This window comes from Rhincodon typus, chromosome 19 (assembly GCF_021869965.1).
Source record: "Rhincodon typus isolate 14 chromosome 19, sRhiTyp1.1, whole genome shotgun sequence".
NCBI lineage: Eukaryota > Metazoa > Chordata > Chondrichthyes > Orectolobiformes > Rhincodontidae > Rhincodon > Rhincodon typus.
This window is the reverse complement of record NC_063350.1, coordinates 11,933,837-11,956,640: the sequence shown is the minus strand read 5'-3', so window position 1 is coordinate 11,956,640 and position 22,804 is coordinate 11,933,837. Positions and strand designations below refer to the sequence as shown.

At 40.4% G+C, this 22,804-nt stretch overlaps 1 protein-coding gene across 1 annotated transcript in view; it reads right to left on the bottom strand.

The window, feature by feature from the left end:
• Positions 1 to 7,212: 7,212 nt before the first annotated feature.
• Positions 7,213 to 22,804, bottom strand: part of LOC109912525 (probable ATP-dependent RNA helicase DHX35) — a 53,595-nt gene continuing 38,003 nt past the window's right edge. The window contains exons 12-19 of the mRNA XM_048608539.1: positions 21,241 to 21,336; positions 19,094 to 19,188; positions 16,678 to 16,755; positions 14,339 to 14,468; positions 12,578 to 12,659; positions 11,982 to 12,053; positions 11,459 to 11,570; positions 7,213 to 8,108 (exon numbers count right to left, since the gene is read on the bottom strand). Coding sequence (XP_048464496.1) covers positions 8,070 to 8,108; positions 11,459 to 11,570; positions 11,982 to 12,053; positions 12,578 to 12,659; positions 14,339 to 14,468; positions 16,678 to 16,755; positions 19,094 to 19,188; positions 21,241 to 21,336 — 704 coding nt within the window. The 3' untranslated portion in view covers positions 7,213 to 8,069. The remainder of the gene's footprint in view (positions 8,109 to 11,458; positions 11,571 to 11,981; positions 12,054 to 12,577; positions 12,660 to 14,338; positions 14,469 to 16,677; positions 16,756 to 19,093; positions 19,189 to 21,240; positions 21,337 to 22,804) is intronic.

The following is a 22,804-nucleotide window of genomic DNA, read 5'->3' as shown; positions in this document are numbered from 1 at the left end:
CGCCATATAAATACTGTGGCTACAAAACAGGTCAGAGACTAGGAATCACACATCTAGTAATTTACTTCCTGAATCCGTCTGCCATCTACAAGGCACAAGTCAGGAGTGGGATAGAATATTTCCCACTTGCCTGGAAGAGCACAGCTCCAACAACACTCAAAATGGTTGACACTATCCAGGACAAAGCAGCCCTCTTGATTGGCACCACACTACATCTACTCCCTCCACCACCAAAGCTCAGTAGCAGCAGTGTGTGCTATCTACAATATGCATGACAAAAATTCACCAAGGATTTTAGATAGCATCTTCCAAACTCATGATCACTACCATCTGAAAGGACACAGGAAAGGATACATGGAAACACCACCAGCTGCAAGTTCCCTCCAAGCCACTCACCATTCGACTTGGAAATATATCGCCGTTCCATCAGAGTCACCAGTCAAAATCATGGAACTCCCCACCTAACAGCATTGTAGGTCTACCTACATCAAATGGATAGCAGCAGTTCAAGAAGGCAGCTCCCCGCTACCTTTTCAATGGCAACTAGGGATAGGCTATAAATGCTGGCCAGAAAGTGATGACCACATCCCAAAAGTGAATTTAAAAATGGTCTTATTGTGGATTCCCAAAACCTGCCCATATTCTTTGTGGAAACAAATAAAAAGAACTGGGGATGCTGGAAATCTTGAAAAAAAATCAGAAATTGCTGGATAAACTCAGCAGGTGCTGCCACACCTGCCCAGTTTCTCCAGCAATTTGTTTGGGTGTTTTGTATTAATGTGGAGCTGTGGCCCGTAAAATTGCTTGCTGATGTGGTCTTGGGTTTTGTATATAACAACATGCCCCGTCATCGGAATCTTGTATGCTAGATGCAATACTAGAACAGAGGCTTTGGATGAGCTTATAATCATCAACCTGTGTGGCATCTTGCCCTAACCCAGTCATGTTCTTTTCCTCTTGGCATTTTCTTATTGGAAAGTGGAAGGAGTTTTTAAATCCTCAAAGAGAATGATTTCACACAGCTTTTCGTAAGTGTTTTCTGTCTTAAGAGCCCATATCCACTGGTCAAAAGCAAGCTGTTTACGGCTTCCTTGCGAGGTCTGTTTCTGAATATGGAAAGTTAGGTATGGAACAGTATACTCCCAGTACTAACTGTTATGCAGTAAAGTTTGCCTTTTTTACTTAGTTGTAATCAAGGCTCAGGCAAGAGGGAGTAAACTTTGTACGCTTTCCCCAAAAACACACTCTACAATAATAAGGACCAATATTCAACTGGCTATTTAACTGCTGTGCCACCAGCTCAGAAGAGATAAAGAAAACTTTTATCTCTGGGTTCTCAAACCTAGGAATTAATGGGTAAACTGAGTTGTCTCCATCCTCAAATCTCAGCCAGTGGTATCTTCATAGGATAATGTAAAGTTCCTGCTCCTAAGCATGAGCTGTCTTAGTTCAAACTCCTTTTTTCTAAAGTTCTCTTTCTTTCCTCTGTTCACTTTCCAGTTACTATCTTTCTTGTTCCTTTTCTTTTTCTTGAATTCTAATTTCTTGTGTTCTAATTTTAGTCTCTCCATTGTTACTTGATCCATTTTGTCATCTTCAGTTTCCACCTGTAAACTGTTGGCCATATTTTTAAACTGTGGGCCTTCTATCTTTTGGGTCACTTTTATTCACCTGCACCTTAGTTGGTTTTGATCAAGTTAATTTGAAAACAGATCCTGTCCCTTGTGAATACCTTTTCCTCAGACCCAAATCAACTTATGTTTTTAAAGAAGCCAATTTAACCAGGCTTTCTTGAGTTAACAAAGAATGAGTTTATTAACTACTAAACACCAGAACAATTTCTAACACAACATACGTACACATAGATTAGAGGTAAGTCCAAAACGAAAGAAGTTTTTTTTTACAAAAATGTATCAGTCTCTGAATTGTTTAATGTTGTGGCTATTGCAGTGGACCTACTGGTGGTACTGACATTGATAGCTGAACAGTCAGTTTCACAGTCCTTAGTTTTGCAGATGTCTTGCAATTCTGTAGGTTTGATTCCTTTTGACCGTGATTGATTTCCAGCATTCAGAGTGAGACAGGGCCCTTTCGTTATCCTGTTTCCTTTTGTCTGATTTGCACCACTTGCAACGATAAAGGATCTTCCTTAACTTGCAACACACTGGCAACTAGGGGAATAGTTTTGCATGATCTTCACAGTAACCTGTGAAATCAGGCTTGGACACACGAGAACATTCAGCCTCACTAGTAGACTCCAGCAGAGTTGAAACTGGCTTATTTTATCCACTGTCCTGAGTACTCTTCAATGAGAAACTTTGAGTTTATGACAGAACCCACAGGACGCGGCTTGCAACTGAGTAGGGTGTCTGTACTTGTGACATTCTGGCTCGCTCGGTCTCTCTTTGAAAGACATTTACATTCGCAACCATTTTTGGCTGTAACAGCCCTACTTTTAAAAAAAGAAGGTTGGAATTTCATGTCATAAACATCCACAGTACTTCAGGATTCTGAAGGTGGTCATGAGAGTTTAGAAAATGTTTGATGAATTCTGTCAATTTGATTGTGACTTAACCCCACCTTGATTCCATTATTGTTAACCATCTTGCCTAAATAGAATCTATCAATCTCAATTTTAAAACTTTCACTTGGCTGTCAGCCTCATCAGCTTTTGAAGGTGGGTGACACCACCCCTGAATGGTCAAGTTTTCATTTTAACGTTACACTTTCCACCGCTTGTTCTAAGCTCTCCCAGTGGAGGAAAGTTTCTCGTTGTCTACCCAATGAACTCCTTTATCAGCTGAAACATCTTTGTCAGATCACCATTTTTTTTCCATTCAATCGTGCGATGTGGATGTCCCTAGTTGCTCTTGAGATGATGAGCTGCCTTCTTGAACCACTGCAGTCCATGTTCTGTAGGTTGACCCACAATGAAGTTAGGGAGGGAATTCCAGGATTTTGACCCAGTGAACACTGAAGGAACAAGAATATATTTCCAAGTCAGGGTGGTGAGTGACTTGGAGGGGAATTTGAAGGTGATGCTGTTCCCACGAATCTGCTGCCTTTGTCCTTCTAAATGGAAGTGGTTGTGGATGGGAAGATGCTGCCTAAAATTCTTTGTTGAATAGCTGCAGTGCATCTTGCAGATAGTGCACACTGCCTTTAGAGTGTCAATGGTGAGGGAACGGATGCTTGTGGATGTGCTGCCAATCAAACAGCTGCTTTATCCTGATTGGTGTCAAGCTTTTTGAGTATTGTTGGAGCTGCATGATCCAGGCAAGTGGGGAGTATTCCATCACACTCCTGACTTGTCACTTGATGGACAGGCTTTGGGAGTTAGGAGGTGAGTTCCATGCTGCATTATGAACTGCCAGAGGAAGTGGTGGATGCAGGTACAGTTAAAACATTTAAAACATTTGGATAAATACATGAATAGGAAAGGTTTGGAGGGATATGGGCCAAACACAGACAAATAGGACTAGTTTGGTTTGGGAACATGGCCAGAGTGGACTAGTTGAACTGAAGGATCTGATTCCATGCTGTATAACTCTATGACTCTGACCTTCTCTTTTATATGGTGAGTCCAGTTAAATGTTTGGCTAATGGCAACCATCAGGATGTTGATAGTGGCGGATTCAGTGATGGTAACACCATTGAATGTCAAGGGGCAGCGGTTAGATTTTGTCTTATTACAGATGGTCATTGCCTGGCATTTGTGTGGTGTAAATGTTACTTGTGACCTGTCAGCCTAAATCTGGATATTGTCCTAGGCTTGTTGCATTCGGACATGGATTGCTTCAGTATCGGAGGAGCTACCAATGGTGCAAAATATCTTATATATGCAAGTAAACAGAAGGCTAATTTCTGCAATTGGTATTCATAATTTAACCATTTTAGCCCTGATATCACTCTGGCAAATCTGGACTGCAAAAGACACAAAGGAAATCTCAAGCTGAACATAAGCATACCTTTTCATTTATGAAGCTGTTAACATATAGAACAAACTTGGAAGAAACATTTAAAAAATACATTAGGTGAGCCAAGATTCAACTGGAATACAGTCCTGGTCTTCTGCCAAGAGTGAGATAAATATAACCTAAAGTGATTTTGAACACAGATTGAAATAACAGGGTAAGGAGAATGGGCTGAATGCCTCATTCCAATTACCTGTCTCTTTCCATGTGATGCTTTATTCCCCTTTTCATGAGAAAAGAATTCAATTTCACAAATTCTAAACCAAATAACAGACTTGTACTTAATGTTGTGATGTAGGATTTCAGAGGAATGTTGAGCAGAATGCTACCTTCTGATGCAGTGTGTCAAGGTGGGTCCAAAAAATGTGTTCCTCTCAGGGACAGGTTGAGTTTCCTGTGCAATTATGTTCTTGTCAGCCCATTACATACGCACACACTTGAAAACTGTTAGGTTTATAGGCAGTGGGTTCTGAAGCTTACTGGGATCTTCCAGACTCCAACATCTGGTGGTCATATTTAAAAGGCATTCCGATAACACTTCACTCTCTAAACCCAGAAACATCACCCAATCTCTGCTCAACATCCTCACCCACACTTGGAGATGTCAGAAACTAGGCAAAAAAACAGCAGAAGGCTACAGCAGTGCCTCCCCTAGATGTGCTCCTGAATGCTGTCTTGGTAAGAAGATTTTTTTTTTCCTACAGATGGCAACATTAAGACATTCTGATTGACAAAGGCAGCCTTGACAGAAATCCAGCACCCAGGGACAGCCCAGGAGATCTTGGCTCCAGTGCTCCACAAGGATGAATGATATACTAACCTCTGCCAGAGTCTACAGAGTGCTCCATGTCATTGGACAGTATTATAATTCAGCGGATTTGGTGCCAGAGCTGTACAACAGAAACTTCTCGTGTAATTAATGTCTGCAGCAGGTGGTGAGGGAACTAAAAAGAGCGTAAAAATTATTTTATTGATCTCATCTTCACAAACCTCTGTTGGAGATGTATCCATCTATGCCAGAATCGGTAGTAGTGACCACTACACAGTTCTTGAGGAAATTTAGTCTTTGCACTGAGGATATTGCCTATTATGATGCGTGACACCATTTCTGTGCTATGTTCTGAGGAAGGGTCACTGGACCCGAAACGTTAACTCTGTTTTTGCCTTCACAGATGCTGCCAGACCTGCTGAGCTTTTCCAGCAACTTCATTTTTGTATCAATGTAGCATCACTGACACACTTAAAAGGGTCTGCAACACTTAGCAGCTCACGCACCATTATATCTCCGACCTTCCATCACAATGAGGAGAACATATGCATCCAACAGCTTTTATCCAGAGACTTGCATGGGACAAGAAAACAACTGTAAAATATGGCCTTGAGAGTTGCACACCCTTTGAGTTGAAAACACCTTGCTTGTCCCGGTCAGGTTTGCTGGTGTCAGGCTTGTTGGCCTGGTCAGGTGTCAGCTGAACAAGTTATACTGTGCATGACCAAGACTTCTCATGAGCTGATCAACATTGAGAGTCCGCACGCCAGCAGTGCAAGCACGTGTGCAAAGAAACAGTTTGATTACTAACGAGCAAAGTAACAAAAGATGTTTGTACTCACCTGTGCTCGGAAGAAGATGACTACCCCATTCAGGTACATGTCTTGTGTATAAAGTCGGGTTTGTTGTCAGAAGTGTTTCCCATTTCTGGCTGACACGGCCATTCCAGCGGGCTGGGATGTTCATGAGTGAACATTCATGACATCATATTCATAACATTGTTGGGAAAGTGATTTCATTTATGCTTCCTAACTAATTAAGATCCCCACCCGCAACCCCATATTTTAAAAAAATGCTCCGGAAAACATTGCCCATTGTCGAGCTATATTTCAGACACTAGACCGATTCCCACATGAACATTTGTGTATTTCCTTCTCTGCCTCTGCGTTTCCTTGTATATTTGCAGCATTAATTGCATCCTTTTTGGAACTCAACTGATTTCCTTTAGTGATTTTCTCAGAGCAGCTCCCCTTTAAAAGCTGAGAAGGATTACAACTCCTAGCTGCCACTGCAAGTGAAGATCTGATAACCTGTCACAGAGCAAATCAGCAGATAGTCAACAATCGATTCTAACTTGGTTTCTAACAGTGATAATACGCCTTTCATTACATGCCTGGATGCAGAAAAGAAAACTGGTCCAAAGAGAAACTTCAATAAGGTCAAGCATGCCAAAGACAGTGTGCTTAGCGGAGTGGCTGCCAAAAGGAAAAACAAGGAGAATTTGAACTGGGGTAGTCAAGGGGAAATCCTGGACCCTTTCTTGTCAGAAATCATGCTCCAATCACCTAGGGTCAAGTGAGTTTATTAAGCTTGTGTGTAAAGCTCTGCAGGAAAAAGGATCACATTCCAGGGTAATAAGATTGTTGGAAGAATGGCTGAACAGCAGAAATTCTAGTGTTTGAGCCACGTCAGATTCAAGAACAGGGTGGTTCTTTGTGCTAAAATACTCAATCAGCAAACACAGACAAACTCCACAGAACCTAAATATAACAGGCTGCAACAAATGGGCCAGAGTTAGACGAAAAATTCACACTCTCCCAGAAGCTTTCCCAGTATGAGCCTGCAGGGCCTGTCTCCATCCACTGATTGGAAGCTTTGCCATGTGAATCACAACACTTTGATCTTGAACTTGTATAACATTCGTTAACAAAAGGACAGGCAAACGATCTAGATTCCTACGAATTCAACCCAATATTAAACTTCTGGAAATGAGAACAAGTTTTTGTCTTTGTTCTACGTGGATATAGGTACACCATCATGTTAAGGAGGGGAGGGGGATATCAGTTTTGAATAAATTCAAATTGAACTTTGAATTCCAAAATTACATTCTCAATGTTTTGTATATACAGACCTTGGTGCGCTGATTCAGCATTTGTCCAACAGTAAGGCAATTTTTTTTTAAAAGAGCTCTTTCAAAAGCTCCTAGCACACTAAATACAAACAAGTCAAACCAGGAACTAGCAACTTGCTAGTGGAACTGGACTATGATTTAAGGGGAGTTTGTGAGGGAACAGATCAACGCTGGGATATTAGGAAAAACTCACGTGGGCATCCCTTCTATTGCCAAACTAACCAAGAATGGAAATTTTCACAGGCTACAAGGAAATGGGCCTTGAACTCCTGGACAGTGTGAGTACATTTAAACAAAAAAAAACTTAATGAATTGTAAAGAGGACACAGACCCAAAGATGAACTTAAGGCATGGATTTATTTTGCTGTGTTTTAAAAAAAACGTTGGAAAGGAACACATCATCACAAATACTTACAATGTGAAGGGACCTAGGCAGCATACTCATTCACAACTGTTGTTGAAAGCACTTTTCTTCATAGAAGAAGATGAAGATTAAACGATGAACAAGAAAGTATGCATCTATTGTGACTGTGAACACCCACGATCACCCTGGAAGCCCAGATTTCAGCAGCCGTGTGTATTTATTCCCTAAGAGATATTTTTATAAGGTACTTTGCACTGGAGTCTATAATGTTCTCACCTTCACAGCTTGACCACTGATGCGTCAGTTTGAGACTATGCTCATTGTATATTAGATAGGTTAATCTAAAAATGCACATACAAGCTTATTGTCCTATTGACTAAATAAGTGTGTACTGTGGAGACTGAGGGACCACGTATCAGGGGAGTTTACATCCATGCTTCCATTTAATTTGTATATATCTCACTTTGCTGATACAAGCAGATCTTGGTATTATGATTTAGAACTTAGGCTCAAGTGAGGCAACTGTGCTAAAAACAATCCTTTCTAAACCTGCAGACCCAAGAAAATCAAACAGAACCAACCAGCAAATTAGAGATATAAGCATAAATGCAACTGAATGCCTTGCCTTTGGTGGCTACATCAACAGGACTCTGTGCCTGCAGACTGGACATCTCAATATGAATGCCACTTTTTAATTTTATTCAATAAATAATCTGATGGCATGAGGTGCGAAGTTCATTCATGAACAGATGAGGAAAACAAGTCGAATTTGGCTTTGCGAGTAGCTGTTTCACCCATCACTTGCAGGCGATAGTAGAGTCGCAAGAACAATCAGGTAACTCGAGCTTTCTTTACCCTCTGAGAAATGGACTGAAAACAAACAATAAAAACAGAAATAAAATTAGGCATAAAGGCTTATTTCCTGATAAACAAATTTTCTTTAGCCAGTTTCAGCCCCTTCTCTCTCCTGCAGGCAGTAACTGACTGTAACGATAAAAACCTTAAATTTATTTTGCTCCTTTAGAAAACAACGGCTCATACTTATATAGTTCTTTTAACATAGTCAAATATCCCAAGGGGCTTCATGGCAGCATCATAAAATAAAATATGACAATGATGACCAAACTCTTGGTCAATGGTGTTAAGCAGTGTGTCTTTAAGGGGGAAACATTTGATTTGATTTGATTTATTACTGTCATGTGTACCGAGGTACAGTTGAAAATGTTCAAAATTTACAGGTATATCTTACACTACAAGTGCATCAGGGTAACAGAACAAAGTACTGTTACAGTACTGTTACAGCTGCCAAGAAGGTGCACAGAGACCAACATTAACATTAAAGTGGTCCATTCAAAAGTCTTATAACAGCAGGGAAGAAACTGTTCTTGAATCTGTTCGTATGTGTATTCAAACTTATATATGTTCTGCCTGAAGGAACAGGGTAGAAGAGAGCATAACCGGGATGTGAGGGGTCCTTAATTATGTTGGTTGCTTTCCTGATGCAGCGGGAAGTATAGATGAAGCCAATGGGTAGGAGGCTGGTTCATGTGATGGACTGGGCTGTGTTCACAACTCTCTATAGATTATTTTGGTCTTGGGATGCTTCCAGATAGGATGCTTTCTGTGGTCATCTATAAAAATTTGTAAGTGTCTTTATGGTGATGCCAAATTTCCTTAGCCTCCTGAGGAAGTAGAAGCATGGGGTGGACATCAGATAGAGAGCAATGTTCCCTCTAAACCTCATGGCTGTGCACCACTCAGATTCTGCAGACACCAACTGGCATGCTGATGCATTGACCTTAATTTCTGAAAATTACTGCTGCACATGGACCTTGGAGGTCCACATAACAGCAGCATAAATGCAGGGAACCAAGGAGTGAGACTCAGAGCAGACTGAGAGAATCTCAGAGCTTGGAGCCATGCAAATGGATAGTGCTGTTATCAGAGGGGGAGCAAATTAAAACTGGGGATTCTCAATGGGTCAGAAATAGATGAGTCCCTACATCTTGGAGGATTGTGGGGCTGGAGAAGGTCATAGAACTACAGAGGAGCATGGCCAGGAAAGGATATGAAAACAAGGATGAGAATGTTAAAATCAAGACATTACTTGACCAAGGGACAATGTCGTTCAACAAGAATATGGCTGATAAGTGAGTGGTATTTGGTGTGAGCTACAGTGCAGGCAACAGTGATTTGCTCAACCTCAGACATAGGGAGGGTAGAATTTGTGAAACAGTATGTTGGAATCGTCAGGTTTGTAGGCCAATACATGGATGCTGGTTTCAGCAGATGAGCTAAGACAGGACAAAGTCGAACAATGCTACAGAAGTGAAAATAGCTGGTCTTAGCAGAGCACAAATATATATTTTTATAAGCTCATCCCAGTGTCCAATACAAGACAGTGTTGCACATCAGTCTGTTCTAATACCCCATAGTTGCAAGTATCAGGAATGGTGTTGGTAGCTGGAGAACACAGTTTGCAACAGAGACAGAAGACTTCAATTTTCCTAACTTTTGATTGGAGGAAATTTCTGCTCATCCAGACTGAAAAAGCAGGCTGGTAACTCAGAAATGCTGCAGAAGACAAGAAAGGTGGTGATGAGATTGCGCTGGGTGTTGTCAGCATACATGTGAAAACTACTGCTTTGCTTGCAGATGATAGTGCCAAGGGGTAGCATGTAGATTTTTAATAGGAGGGCACCAAGAATAGGCCCTGGGAGGCGCGAGGGGTGATTATGCAACTATTGCAATGAAGCCATTGCAAGCCATTCTCTGTCTATGATTAGATAGATAAGAATGAAACCAGGTGAATGCAGGCCCACCTAGCTGAACAACAGTTCTATGGCATCCTGAGATTTCTTGCCTTAATGGTAATTCTTCATGTACGAAATGAGTGAGTTACTCAACCGTGGGAGTCAACACCAGGTCCAATTCTGTTGCCACCTACACTCCATATACTTCCCAGTAGGAAATCAAAAATCATTTGCATCTTCTTGGTCAAAGAACCCCAAGGCCAACAGTTCATTTCATCTAAAAAAAAACACGTGGGATGTCTGAAAAATAATGCAGTTCTTACTTTGCAGCCATGGACTGGGAATCAGACCATGACTTGTTGGGGCTGAGTTACTTCATTTCTTTCCCAAATGAGCCATTCTGTCTTCAAAGGTTAAAACAACAACTGTCCCAGTTTCTAGCTCCAATCTGAGTTCAACTTCACTGTTCTCAGATGGCTGACAATGGATGCTATATCTGGTCTCAGTGCACCTGGCTAAGGCAAGGCTCTTGCAGTAGACAATGTGTTCAGTGACACTGGCAGGGCTCTTGCAGTAGACAGTGCGTTCAGTGACACTGGCAGACTCTTGCAGTAAACAGTGTGTTCAGTGACACTGGCTGGAAGTGTATAGGTGTGGCCGTCAGATAAAGCAGGATAGAGCTTGGCCATAATGACCCCCTTGGTTCAATAGCCGATCGACACCTATTATTAAGGCTCATGGAAAAAAGGTCAATTTCAGAAGATACTGGAGGTTGTCTAGTGCTTTGAATGATAACTTATCATCAGTATGGAGATAGTTAAGGTGTGTGAATGCTCATCTTGATGATAATTCTCAAGTGACATTTGCAGATTGCTCTCTCTTTTTCTGCTACTTCTCCTTCAGGGAACGAATGGGGCAAAGCTATCAAGGAAAAGGGCCAACACTTTTCTCATAACCATAGAAACATAATCTTGATTAACTGGCCCTTCATATCAATTTCTGTTTGTGGGGTTTCGCTGTGTGCAAGCTGGCGGCTGTGCTTACCTGAAGAGCAACAGTGACCACACAACAAAAGTAGTTCATTTAGATATCAGGTGCTTTGGAACTCACTGAAGATGTGATAAGACGCTATATTTATTCCAATTTTGTACTCACTATTTCTGGGTTCAGACACATCATCATAAAACTCTCTCATAGCAGTAACAGCTATACTCTTTTATTGCATTGAAGTGTTATATTTCATTATCCTCACCAATTATTCTGTTCTTGCCACCCATCTTCTGGTGATAGTATACACACTAGGGTATAGTTTGAAACATAAGAACCAGGAGCAGGAGTTGGCAATTCAGCCCTTGAGCCTATCCTGCCATTCAATACCATCATGGTTGATCTCATCTCATCTTGAACTCCACTTTCTTGCCCGCTCTCCTTCAACCCTAACATAGCACAATGTAGGCAGATACTTACAGTTCTTCTTCGATAGAAGTGCGGGGCTAATTCTAACAACCACGAAGATTGGATCGCAGTCACATCTCTCATAAAATACTTGGATGTCTGGATGATCTCGTTATACACGACCCTGGTGACAGACGGAATGTGACAGTGAGGGGTTTTAGAAACTCAACTGTTATTTCACAGGTTACTATCCCCCAGTTCATACAAAAATAAGTATTTAGGAACCGAGATAACAAAGTATAGGAGCTGGAGAAGCACAGTAGGCCAGGCAGAATCAGAGGAACCGAGATGTATTATTGGGTTTGAAATCAGTTGGAAACTGATTCAGTAATAATTTTCAAAAGCGAACTGGATATGTACTCAGAAGTGGAAGAGAAAAACGTATACTGATGGGGTATGAGATGAAGTGGATAGCTTTCAAAGAGCTAGCATAGGCACAGTGGACCAAATGGCCTCCTCATGCTGTAACTATTTTATACTTCTTTATATTACATGCAAAAAAATGATGTGACAATCATCACAGAGTCAAACTTACCATTGTGGTTCCTTCTCTCCATATAATACAGAGGTTGGATGAATATGAAGTTCATAATCATCTCGAATGGTCCTATATATAAAATAAATGTTAAAAATATGCTTATATATGCAATCTGTACTGGAGAATGTCACAGTAAAAGGTGTAGGAAATGTCAGAGTGCAGATTCTTTTGTAAATTATAATGGGGAATGCTGTAAAATGGATATCTCATCATAAAGTGGTGACAGAGGGTCATGGAAAGAATATTTCTTCTCACTGGATCTCTCTTTTTCTCTTTGAGGGTGTTGACTCTGCTCATCCAAGTGGTCATTATTTATGTGTTGGTCTTGGCAGTTAAGTACAGGCAGACTATTTAATCACAGGGGTATCAGAGCTCAGTCCTAATTCAAGACAGAGCTGCAAGCTATGTTTCACAAGGGGTGTGGGATGGTACTTGTCCAAGAGAGTGATTACAAAAAGTGTGCAGTACATCAAACAGGATATGCATTATGTCTAATTGCTTTACAATGACGAATGTTAGATTCAGTAAAAAGATTTGTAAAGTCATGAGTAAAAAGAATCAAAAACTTGATAGCAAATCTGCCTCATTGTTACCTGTAGAATCCAGAATAATGAAATTTAGCAGCATTCGCAAAGAAGCCTGAAACAATACATCGCAGAATAGGATCTGGGTCACCTGAGGAGATAGAATGGTAAAGCAGATCAGCTCTCATTTCACATAGCGGTAAGACTGACTACTTTACCCAGGTCTGGCTAATCTGAGGTTGAGGTGGGAGCTGAAACAGGAGTAGGACTAGAGCAGACTGAGGCCTAGTTGGTTCTATGGTGGGGTTGCACCATTGTTCTGACACCAGCTTTTAATCATTAATTTCACTGCTATCACACATCAGGATTTGAGGAATTACGTCTTGAAATAATCTACATAAAATCCACAAATGTAATGCCCGATTACCATTTCAAGGTTTCATTCATGCATTATAGGAAACAGTCATATGGAAGCGATCTTTTGTCCACTTTCCAGTATCAAATTGCAAGGAGTGAAACAATGAAATGACCAAACAAATAACTATATCACAATTCTAATAGTGAATAGCAATAATGAAACATGCAATAAATCTACTCCCTGCATTTTATGAATCTCTGCTATGTGCATCCATGTGATTTTGTAACAAACATTGACTACCTTGAACTGGAGAGTTAAATCTAGGAACTATCAGGGCTATAGGTGCTTTCAGGGGTCAGTAGTGCAATCATTGACTGCACTGCAAACAGATACAATGTTGAGTTAGGCCTGTAATTCAATGCAATCACAGCAGATCTATTTATACAGCACTTTCAATACTATAAACACTCCAAGGCACTTCACAAAGTACAACACCAATCACATAAGGAAGTATTAGATCAGATCAAAGGTTTGCTCAAAGAGGATGGCTTTAAGGAGTGTTTTAAAAGCAGGAAATGAGGTGGAGAGGCAGAAAGGTAGTCAAGATCAAATAGAGAGTATTCAAGCACATAGACCACTGAAGGCATGGCCACCACAAAGAAAGGGATGGGTAAAGCTGTGAGGAATCTGTCAGCAACGATGAGAATTTTATAATCAATGTGTTGTTTGACGGGGAGCCATTACAAATCAGCGAGCACAGAAGTGACAGGGTTCAAGAAGGCAGCTCAACACCACCTTCTCAAGGGCAGCTAGGGATGGGCAACCAGCGATGCCCACATCCCACAAATGAATAGAAAAAAAAATAGACAGGGCTTGGTGCAAGTTAAGACACCAAGTGGCAAAACAGGGAACTGAGTTTGGATGACCTCAAATCTACAGAGGATAGAATGTGGAAAACCAGTCAGGAGTGCTTTGGAATAGACACATTGAAAGTTTAAAAAGGCATGAATGAGAGTTTCAGTGGTACACAGCAAGCTCCATCTGACAGTCTGACTGTTTGGGTGAGGGAGGGGGAGGAAGCAGATGGAAGCCAGGTGTGTCTCCATGAAGAATTAAAAAAATACCTTGGACATTTCTCATCAACAGGTTGTAAAGCAATATTGATAAGAGCAAAAATTAAATCTGAAAGAGCAATTTCTTGCTAAACTGGGCTAAAGGCTGTTGGTTCCACTACGTCTGAATAAATAAATTCAGATGCACACAGTCCCCACCACCCATCAGCAGTGGTGAACCAAACTCTTGCTCGCAGCAGACACAATACTCTGACATAATTGCCATAGAAACATGAGCAACCACTTCCAACTGTTATTAATTATTTTCTTTGCACAGCAATAGACAGCACAATGGATTGGCCTTTGATGACTCTGTTATGCCCAGTATAAGGAATTTCAAATACTCCACCGTGTTGGTACCTTCGCTCGATTTCTTTGGCACTCTGAATTTGGACAATAACTTTTTTAGTTGCTCACGTACGGTAGTGGCTCTAATAAGCCCTTTGTAGTTTAAGAAATGCTTCTGGCACCACTGAGAGTTTTTATTGTGCTGCAACAGACAAAGAAAACATATTAATATTGGCAGTGTCAACCTCTAACTCATCATTCACAGCCACAGTTTGATTATGGTCCAAAGTATTAAAGAACTTAATAACATACAAGGAAGAACAGAAAAGGTCACCCACACTGAGGTAATAAAAAACTCAAAATTCTTAACAGGCCCAACAACATCCTGTAGATGAGAGAAAATGTTTGGGTGTAAATCTTTCCCTAGCACTGACGTCAGAACTAACCTGTCTTTTTGCTTTTCTGAAGATATTTGAGCGTGCTGCTGTATTTTCCATTTTATCTTAGGGGGTTGCACCCTCTTTCAACACTCAATATGACCATTTTTCATTGCATCTCACAAAAGGGGAGGCAACCACCTAGTGGTACTATCGCTGAACTGTTGATCCAGAGGCCCAGATTAATATTCTGGGGCTTCAGGTTCGGATCCCATTCCGGCAGATGGTGGAATTTGAATTCAATGAACAAATCTGGAAGTAAGAGACTAACAGTGACCATGAAACCAATGTTGATTGTCAGGAAAAGCCCATCTGGTTCACTAATGCCCTTTAGGGAAGGAAACTGTCATCCTTGCCTGGTCTGGCCTTACATGTGACTCCAGACCCTCAGCAATATAGTTGACTCTTAAATTCACTCTGTAGTAGGCAATTAGGGATGGGCAATAAATGCTGACCTAGCCTGTGATGCCCTCATCCTATGAATGAATAAAATAAAAACCATATTCCTCTACTCTCTACAGGATGAAAATGTCTCCACATTTTCCTGTTGAGACTTCACTGTCTATGTAACATGCCCACACCTTCCTCACAGCTTTCACACAGTGCAGACTGGCTCCTGGGTGAAGAATGCAGGAGGTATTTTGCAGGCTGAGAATACAGCATGTTGCTGTCCCTTTACAGTGATAATAGTTATTGATTGGGACATCCTAATTAAAATGGTATATCTATGAGATAAACTTCATTCCTGGATTTGTGTTCTATCAAACTGGCATAGCTCCCAGTTCTACACAAACACTTTTGATTGTTTTCTATCCTTCACGCTGAAGCAAAAAAAAATTTACTTAGTTCTAAAAACAAAAAGTGCTGGAAATCACAGCAGGTCAGGTAGCATCCACGCAGAGTGAGCTAACATTTCAAGTCTAGGTGACTCTTCATCAGCTCTTGACTCTACTGTTATACTGCTCACTCACAACCTTATTGATTCAAATACAACAACAAATTGCATTTCTATAATGCTGGTAACACTAAAGACTTTACAAGATACTACACAGGAACGCAGTCAAACAAAATTTGATACTGAGCTACAAAGGGGATAATAGGCCAATACCTTGACTGAAGACAGTAAAGGTTGCAAGCTCCGTTTTCAAGGTGGACAGAAAAGTAGAGACTAAGAGGTTTAGGGAGGGGATCCAGAGCTTATAATACAAGCAGCTGAAGGCTTGGTTGCTAATAGTTGAACAATAGAGGGACAAGAAAGCAACCACTTTGAGTCTATCTACTAGTATCTATCAGGGAATTATCTATCCATTGATATTAAAAGTTTTTGGAATAAAAGAAGTACTGTAACATAGTTATCATCAGAAACCTGCAAACACACAGGCTTGGACCCACTTGATATAAGCAACACCTCTTTGAAAAGCAATAGATTCTCCCACCCTTTTCCTGAAGGCATTGGCTTCACTGCTGGATTACAATTCCACAGATACTGATGGAATAGCCAGACTTCATCTGTGAACCAAGACTATAGTTTCTGGCAGGCTACTAAAGCCTGGGGAATATGACTTCACAGTGTGATCTTTTCCTCACAGCGAATCCACACATGTGCACACTTCAATAAGGGTTTTGCTGGACATTAAACAGAAGTTAGGACACTGGTTGTTTTTTCAACCCTTGCCTAATACAAGAACCCTGGAAACCTCAGCTGAGATCAGCTAACTCAGCACAGACCTTGAATTAAATCTAAAACCATCTTGATATGCAAAGTCCAACATCAAGCTTTGCTTTGACTCTCTACGCAACAGAAGGAATCATAAATCATTGAATATTTCCACATAATCATTCCTGCAGGGCAAAGTTTAATAATGGTAAAATTTTGCACTTTCCGTAAGTATAAGTTATGACCATCTTCCATTAGTATATGGGCTACAAATTCTTAAACTACTGCAACCTAGATACAAAAAGCTCTATCCAAACCTTAACAAAGGCCTCATAGACGTTCAGCATTGTGAGATGATCTCCCTCAGCCACAGCAAACTTCCTGTGCTCTCTTACCTTGAAAGGGAATTTAAAAAAGAAAACACTGAGATACTCATAAAAGCAACGAAGTGAAATTAAACTTCATAAAAAGGTAATGTAGCTCAGGTGAAACACAACCAAATGAATGCTTCACCAGCCCCTTCCCCTCCCTCCCATCAATATCCCATGCACTCACAGAAAGACTCTCATGTCTGTCTTCTATTTACAAGTCCCAGCCACAGATTATTAGAAGTGCCACAATGTCAGGTCTTACACAGTCTTATCCACATAGAAAATTTCAGTGATCCCAATACCATTAGGATTCAGAAGCTTTACATCATGTGATTAATGCAGTTAAGATGAGCCATAATCTAACTGAGCTGTGGAACAGTCTCCTGAGGCTGAATGGCCTACTCTAGGTCCTACTTTCCAAGTGAATTTGTAGCATTAATGATTGCCCCACTTGCAATCATCTCCTTAGTGAATTTAATGGGTGTTCTGCCACTCTACCACGCTCAATTCAGAATAGCAGCATTAAATTTTGAAGAGATTTTACTTGGTGGAATAAATAATAATTTGACACAATAAATAAAGATATGAAACTCAAAAGTCGACAAATACTTAACAGAGTTAGACATAAAATTGTGTATTGTAAAAGGTCACTAACAGAGTAATTATCCATTGAGCATATATTTTTGGTTTTGAAAAAAAATCTTTGATGAAGGTTATGCACACTAATTTTAGTAACATTAGGCAAGTGTGCAGCTCCAAAAAATTATGTTTCTGTAACAGAAAATATCTGCTTGTTTGCTAGGATCTACAGAATCACTAGTTTCCAGACATTCACAGTAAACAAATTCCAGCATTTTCTGTTCAATCTCAGATTTCCAGCACTCAGTATTTTATTTCTGTACAATAAACAATCACCATGTTCATTACAACAAGCCTCTGCTATTTAATGACAAGTCCATTAGCAATTTAAAACATCTAAATCACCTTGACATAGAAACAAAAGACAATCTCTGCTTCTTTAATTAAAACTGAAGCAAAACAAAATTCATGACAAACACAATTACAGGAGCATCATCAGTTTCTTTTTTCTCCCTGCAAAATGGAAATTATAATTTGCTTCCATTTTTGGTTGAAAGCATTTATTTGTGAGACAGCAGGGAAATTTAACATAATAACAACCAGCAGATAATGTATCACACAATTTTAAACTACCTTTTTAATGTAACGAATGGGCCAAATGAAAAATGTGGAGAACTCTGCAGGTCAGATGATCTTTTTCCCCCCCCCTCAAGCTCAAGTAAGGTAATTTTCAATCATGTCTGTTAGGTACAGAGGAGTGAATTTATAGGGCTATGAAGTGTACAGAGACTAGCTCACCCTTGTAAAATGAAACCATGCAAATCCACAGGATGTATCACATGATGCTGCAATCCTTCAACTGCCTGTTTTTACAGCATGTTGCCTCAACCTCAGAAACAATTTCACCATGAAATACAGCACACAGGGATGAAAAAGAAGATTTTTTTTTAAGCAAGGAGAAAGAAAGCCGAACGAATGGAAGTATAAAAATCAGTAAATACAAGGCAATGAGCTGTAAATGCTATTTCTAAAGCCGACACACCTCGTGCATTGCATCGTGATTTGAACCTCTTGTGTTATATAACAACTTCAGAATAATTTAAAAGGGATCCACTGATGTCTCAGTTGTGTTTATGAAACGAGTAGCTGAACTTTGGATGCATGAAATCCCTTCTGCTGATCTCAAGCTGAAATAAGAGCACCATTCACCTGCCCTTGAGGGTGAGGCAAGTTGTGCCATGTGCTACATGGACATTAGGTGAGCACTGAATCAAACTTGGCTGTGATTTCCTCCACAAACAACCTGCTGGCAATCTACGCGAAGGTAGACACACGAGTGTAAGGCACGATGTTTCAGGATAATTGATACATGCAAAACCATACCCCAGGAAGCACTAATTCCCTTCATGGAAGAAGAGGTGATGGAGATTGGCAATTAAAATAAAGTTCAGGTTTATAAAATCATAATTATAAAGTACACATTAATGAGGAATGCAAGGGTTGGTGGTCTATAGAAAAAAAAGCAGAGTTAACTCAACCATTATCACTAAATCATATTTGCGATAAATAACTATCATGCACATATAACATTTTAATCTACGAGTGTACTTAAATAATACTGCAGCTCTCTCTATTAAGATCCAACACTCATTCCCTTAAAGAAAACCTAGGGTCCCTAGGCTGGATTACTGGTTTGTTACGGTACAAAGGCCAATCTATTCCTGCAGATTCAATGGGGGTAGGGGGGACAGGATGTGAGACTTTGTGAAACTTCTGAACCTACCGCTGCACTTTTCTGGTTTGGGGGTACCAGAAACACATTCTGTATCTGCATCATGGCTGCTATACTCAAAATCTCCTGTGAGCACCCAAAGTTTCCTCAAATTAAAAGAAGAAAAGAAGAAAAGATTAGTAATTGTCACCCACATTGTATTAGTCACAGTCTCACAAGTAAATGTGACCATGCTGATCATGTCTATTTAAAAAACACCTTTTTCCTGCACATTCTGATTTCTCTCTACCATACAGCGTACCACTTCCTGGACGAGGTAGCTGTTGGCCAAAATCAGCCTGTTCTGAATACTTCAATAAGCTCCTCTTGCAAACACCATGACCACCAGCGTACAGACACCGTACATAAATCACTATGTAGATTCATGTTTATGCTCTTATTAACTTGTGCTGTATTTAAATTTATTAAATCCCAATGCAGTACTGATTCCTTTTTCAAATTAAATAAAATACAAGCATATGTCAAGCGTTGCTTCTCCTGCAAGCTTGGCTGCTGGACGTTGTGCTGTGGTAGAAAGTGTTTGATCTTCACATGCCATCTTCCTCAAGCATCCCCTCCCTGTAACCACAGTCTCGTCAGGAACTCTGTGGGTCACGAATTGAAGGATGTGTATGCATTCATTTGGTCTGTACAGGCCATCAGGCCTGAAATCCACATGTCATACCAGCTTTGCACAATATTATTGTGGCTAGACAGCCCAAGAATGGATCAGCCGTGCATTTTCAAATACTCACTCGCTCTCCATTATGTTTTCGGAAACGGATCTGGAGATAAGCAACCTTTGTGGTAGGACACCATTGCACTGGAACACATGCTATTACAGAAACAGGGCTGTCAGCCCAGCTGATTTGTGCTGACATTTATGCTCATGAGCCTTCATTCATCCACTTCATTCAACTTGGTCAACATAATCTTCTATTTGTTTTCCCTTCGCTCGCTTTTCCTTAAATCCATGTGTTCACTCAAATACTTAATGTCGCAGCAAGATTCACATTCTACTCACTCTTTGCCTAAAGAGGTTCCTCCTGTCAAGCATTCTGAGATGTTTTGCTTTGTCAAAGGTGCTACATAAAAGCTAATTGTTGCTGAATTCCTCAATCACCCCCTTATATTTATGGTCCCCAGTTTTGATCTCCTCAAATACTAGAGAAATCTCTTCTGTGTTTATCCTATCAAGCCCCTTCATAATCTCAAAGCCCTCTATCTGGTCACTCTCCTCTCCTCAGCAGTCTACAGATTCAGTGTCAGGTTTGATAGTCTGTAGAGATGTCGACCCTCTGTTGAGAGACAGTGTCTCTCCTGATGCGAAAGAATTACATTACAGAGAATATTGAAAAAGGATAAATCAGAGTCTGCGTCCACAACTTGTAGTGTCAGGTTCAGAGCGACTCCATTTAACTTTCTATCGGTTCTACAATGGCTGACCTGATCCCTATCATGTCCCTGCGCAATGTTTTAGGTTAAAATCTGGCCAATATTGTGCACATTTGTACAATTAACTGTTTTCACAAAGATTGATTTTCTCCTTCCTTTCTTCCAGGTCAGCTGATCAATAGCAACACAGAGTAATGGATTGATTCAGCGCAGAAGGAGGCCATTTGGCCCATCGGGTCCATGCTGGTCTCTACAAGAAAATGGCAGCTCGCATCACTTCCATTTTGTTTTCCCAGTAGCCCTGCAATGTTCCTTCTACTCAAATAGTTCACCATTTCTCTTTCAAAAGTCATAATTGAATTAGGCTATACCAGACACACTCAGAATGGGAGTCACTTGTGTTATTTGTCCAATAATCTACATCAACAGCCCCTTTTGAAGTGATACAAAACATGTCAGTCACGATAGGGCTTCACTCCAAGACAGAGTAAAACAGTCCTTCCAGAAAGGACATTTTACCAAGTAAAATGCCCCAAAGCACTTCATTAGAGCACTGTTGCACAACACTTGACACTAAGCTGCATAAAATGGTTTCAGGACAATTAACCAAAAGATTAGTTAAAGAAATAGTTTTATAACGAGTGTTTGAAAGGAGGAGAGAAAGGTAGAAACACGGTGTGGTTTAAGAAAGGAATTCCTGAATTTCAGGCTGAACTCAGGCAGGGCTACCATTTCCAGTACACTATCCTGTTTCTAAGGCTTACCTGACTCCAGCAGCATTTTAGCAAACATGGGATTCAAGGGAAATTCAGCCATGCGTAAGCCAAGAGGGTCAGTAAGGAAGCACTGATCGTTCAAACCTGCAAGCAGCACACAAAACAAATTCTACATTTAATGAGAAACAAATCTAAGGCACTGGGACTATCACTCTCTCTAATTATTCATTTGTTTCCAAAAAATAACTAACATTGAAAATAAAATTAGCCTCTCATTTCCTTGCAAGCTTGTAAGCAATAAAGATGTCAGTCATCATTTGAGGTTCTTCCAGATAATGGGCTCTCTCTCATTTTAGGATATCCTTGATTTCTGGGCTCTAGGTTCAATCAGGTCTAGATTGAATGGAAATGTTTTACTTGAAAATTCATAAATTAAATGAATTTAGGGCACTTTTAAGAGTCCATTGTGAGCTTGAGCAGATAGACATACAACTTTCTAAATCAGGAGCAGAAATAGGACTTCAGGCAAATCATGGTTGATTTGATTGTAATCTCAAATCCACAATCCCTCCTGGCCCTGATGTTATTTCAACCACTTGCTTAACAAGAATCTATCTACCTCTATCTTAAAAATATTTAAGGACTCTGTTTCCACCAACTTTTCAGGGAGAGGGTTCCAAAGACTGACGATCCTCCGAGAGAAAATAATTCAGCTCATCTCTGTTTTAAATAGGCAACCCCTTGATCTAGCTTCCCCAAGAATTGGAAGCATCGTTTCCGCATGCACCCTTGTCAAGACGCCTCAGGACTTTACATGTTTCAATCAGGTCACCTCTTCTGAACTCTAGCAGATACAAGCCCAAGTATGGACTGCATCAATGGAGTTAATTTGACACTGAGGGACTGAGAAGTGAATCCTTGCCACTGTATTCCAGTTTGCAGAACAGATCCTGCAGCTCCCTTGCCTTCACAGTATGGGATATACACACAGGGATTAGTGCTGGGACGCCTGCTGTTTACACTTTATAAAATGACTTAGATGAAGGGTTAGAAAGTATGGTTGTCAAATTTGTTGACAACACAAACATAGGTGGGGAAATGAGTTGTGAAGAGGACACAAGGAGGCTATGAAAAGATATTGATAGACTAAATGTGTGAGAAAAGATGCATCAAAAGATGGGAAAATGTGAAGTTGTCCATTTTAGCAAGAAGAATAAAAAACATTATCTAAATGATGAGAAATTGCAGAACTTTGAGATGCAGAGGGATTTGGGTGTCCTCAAGCATGAAATTGGGAAAAGATTACCGTGCAGGTATAGCATGTAACTAAGAAAGCCAGTAGAATGGTATTATTTATCATGAAAGGAATCAAATACAAAAGTAGGGAGGGTATGCTTCAATTATACAGCACACTGTTGAGACTACATCTGAAGTACTGTGCCCAGTATTAAAAGAAGGATCTAAGTGCATTGGAAGCAGTTCAGAGAACGTTTACCAGACCAGTACCTGGAATCGGTGAGAGACAGTAGGAAGTGCAGATGCTGGAGAATCCGAGACGACAAGGTGCAGAGCTGGATGAACACAGCAGGCCAAGCAGCATCATAGGAGCAGA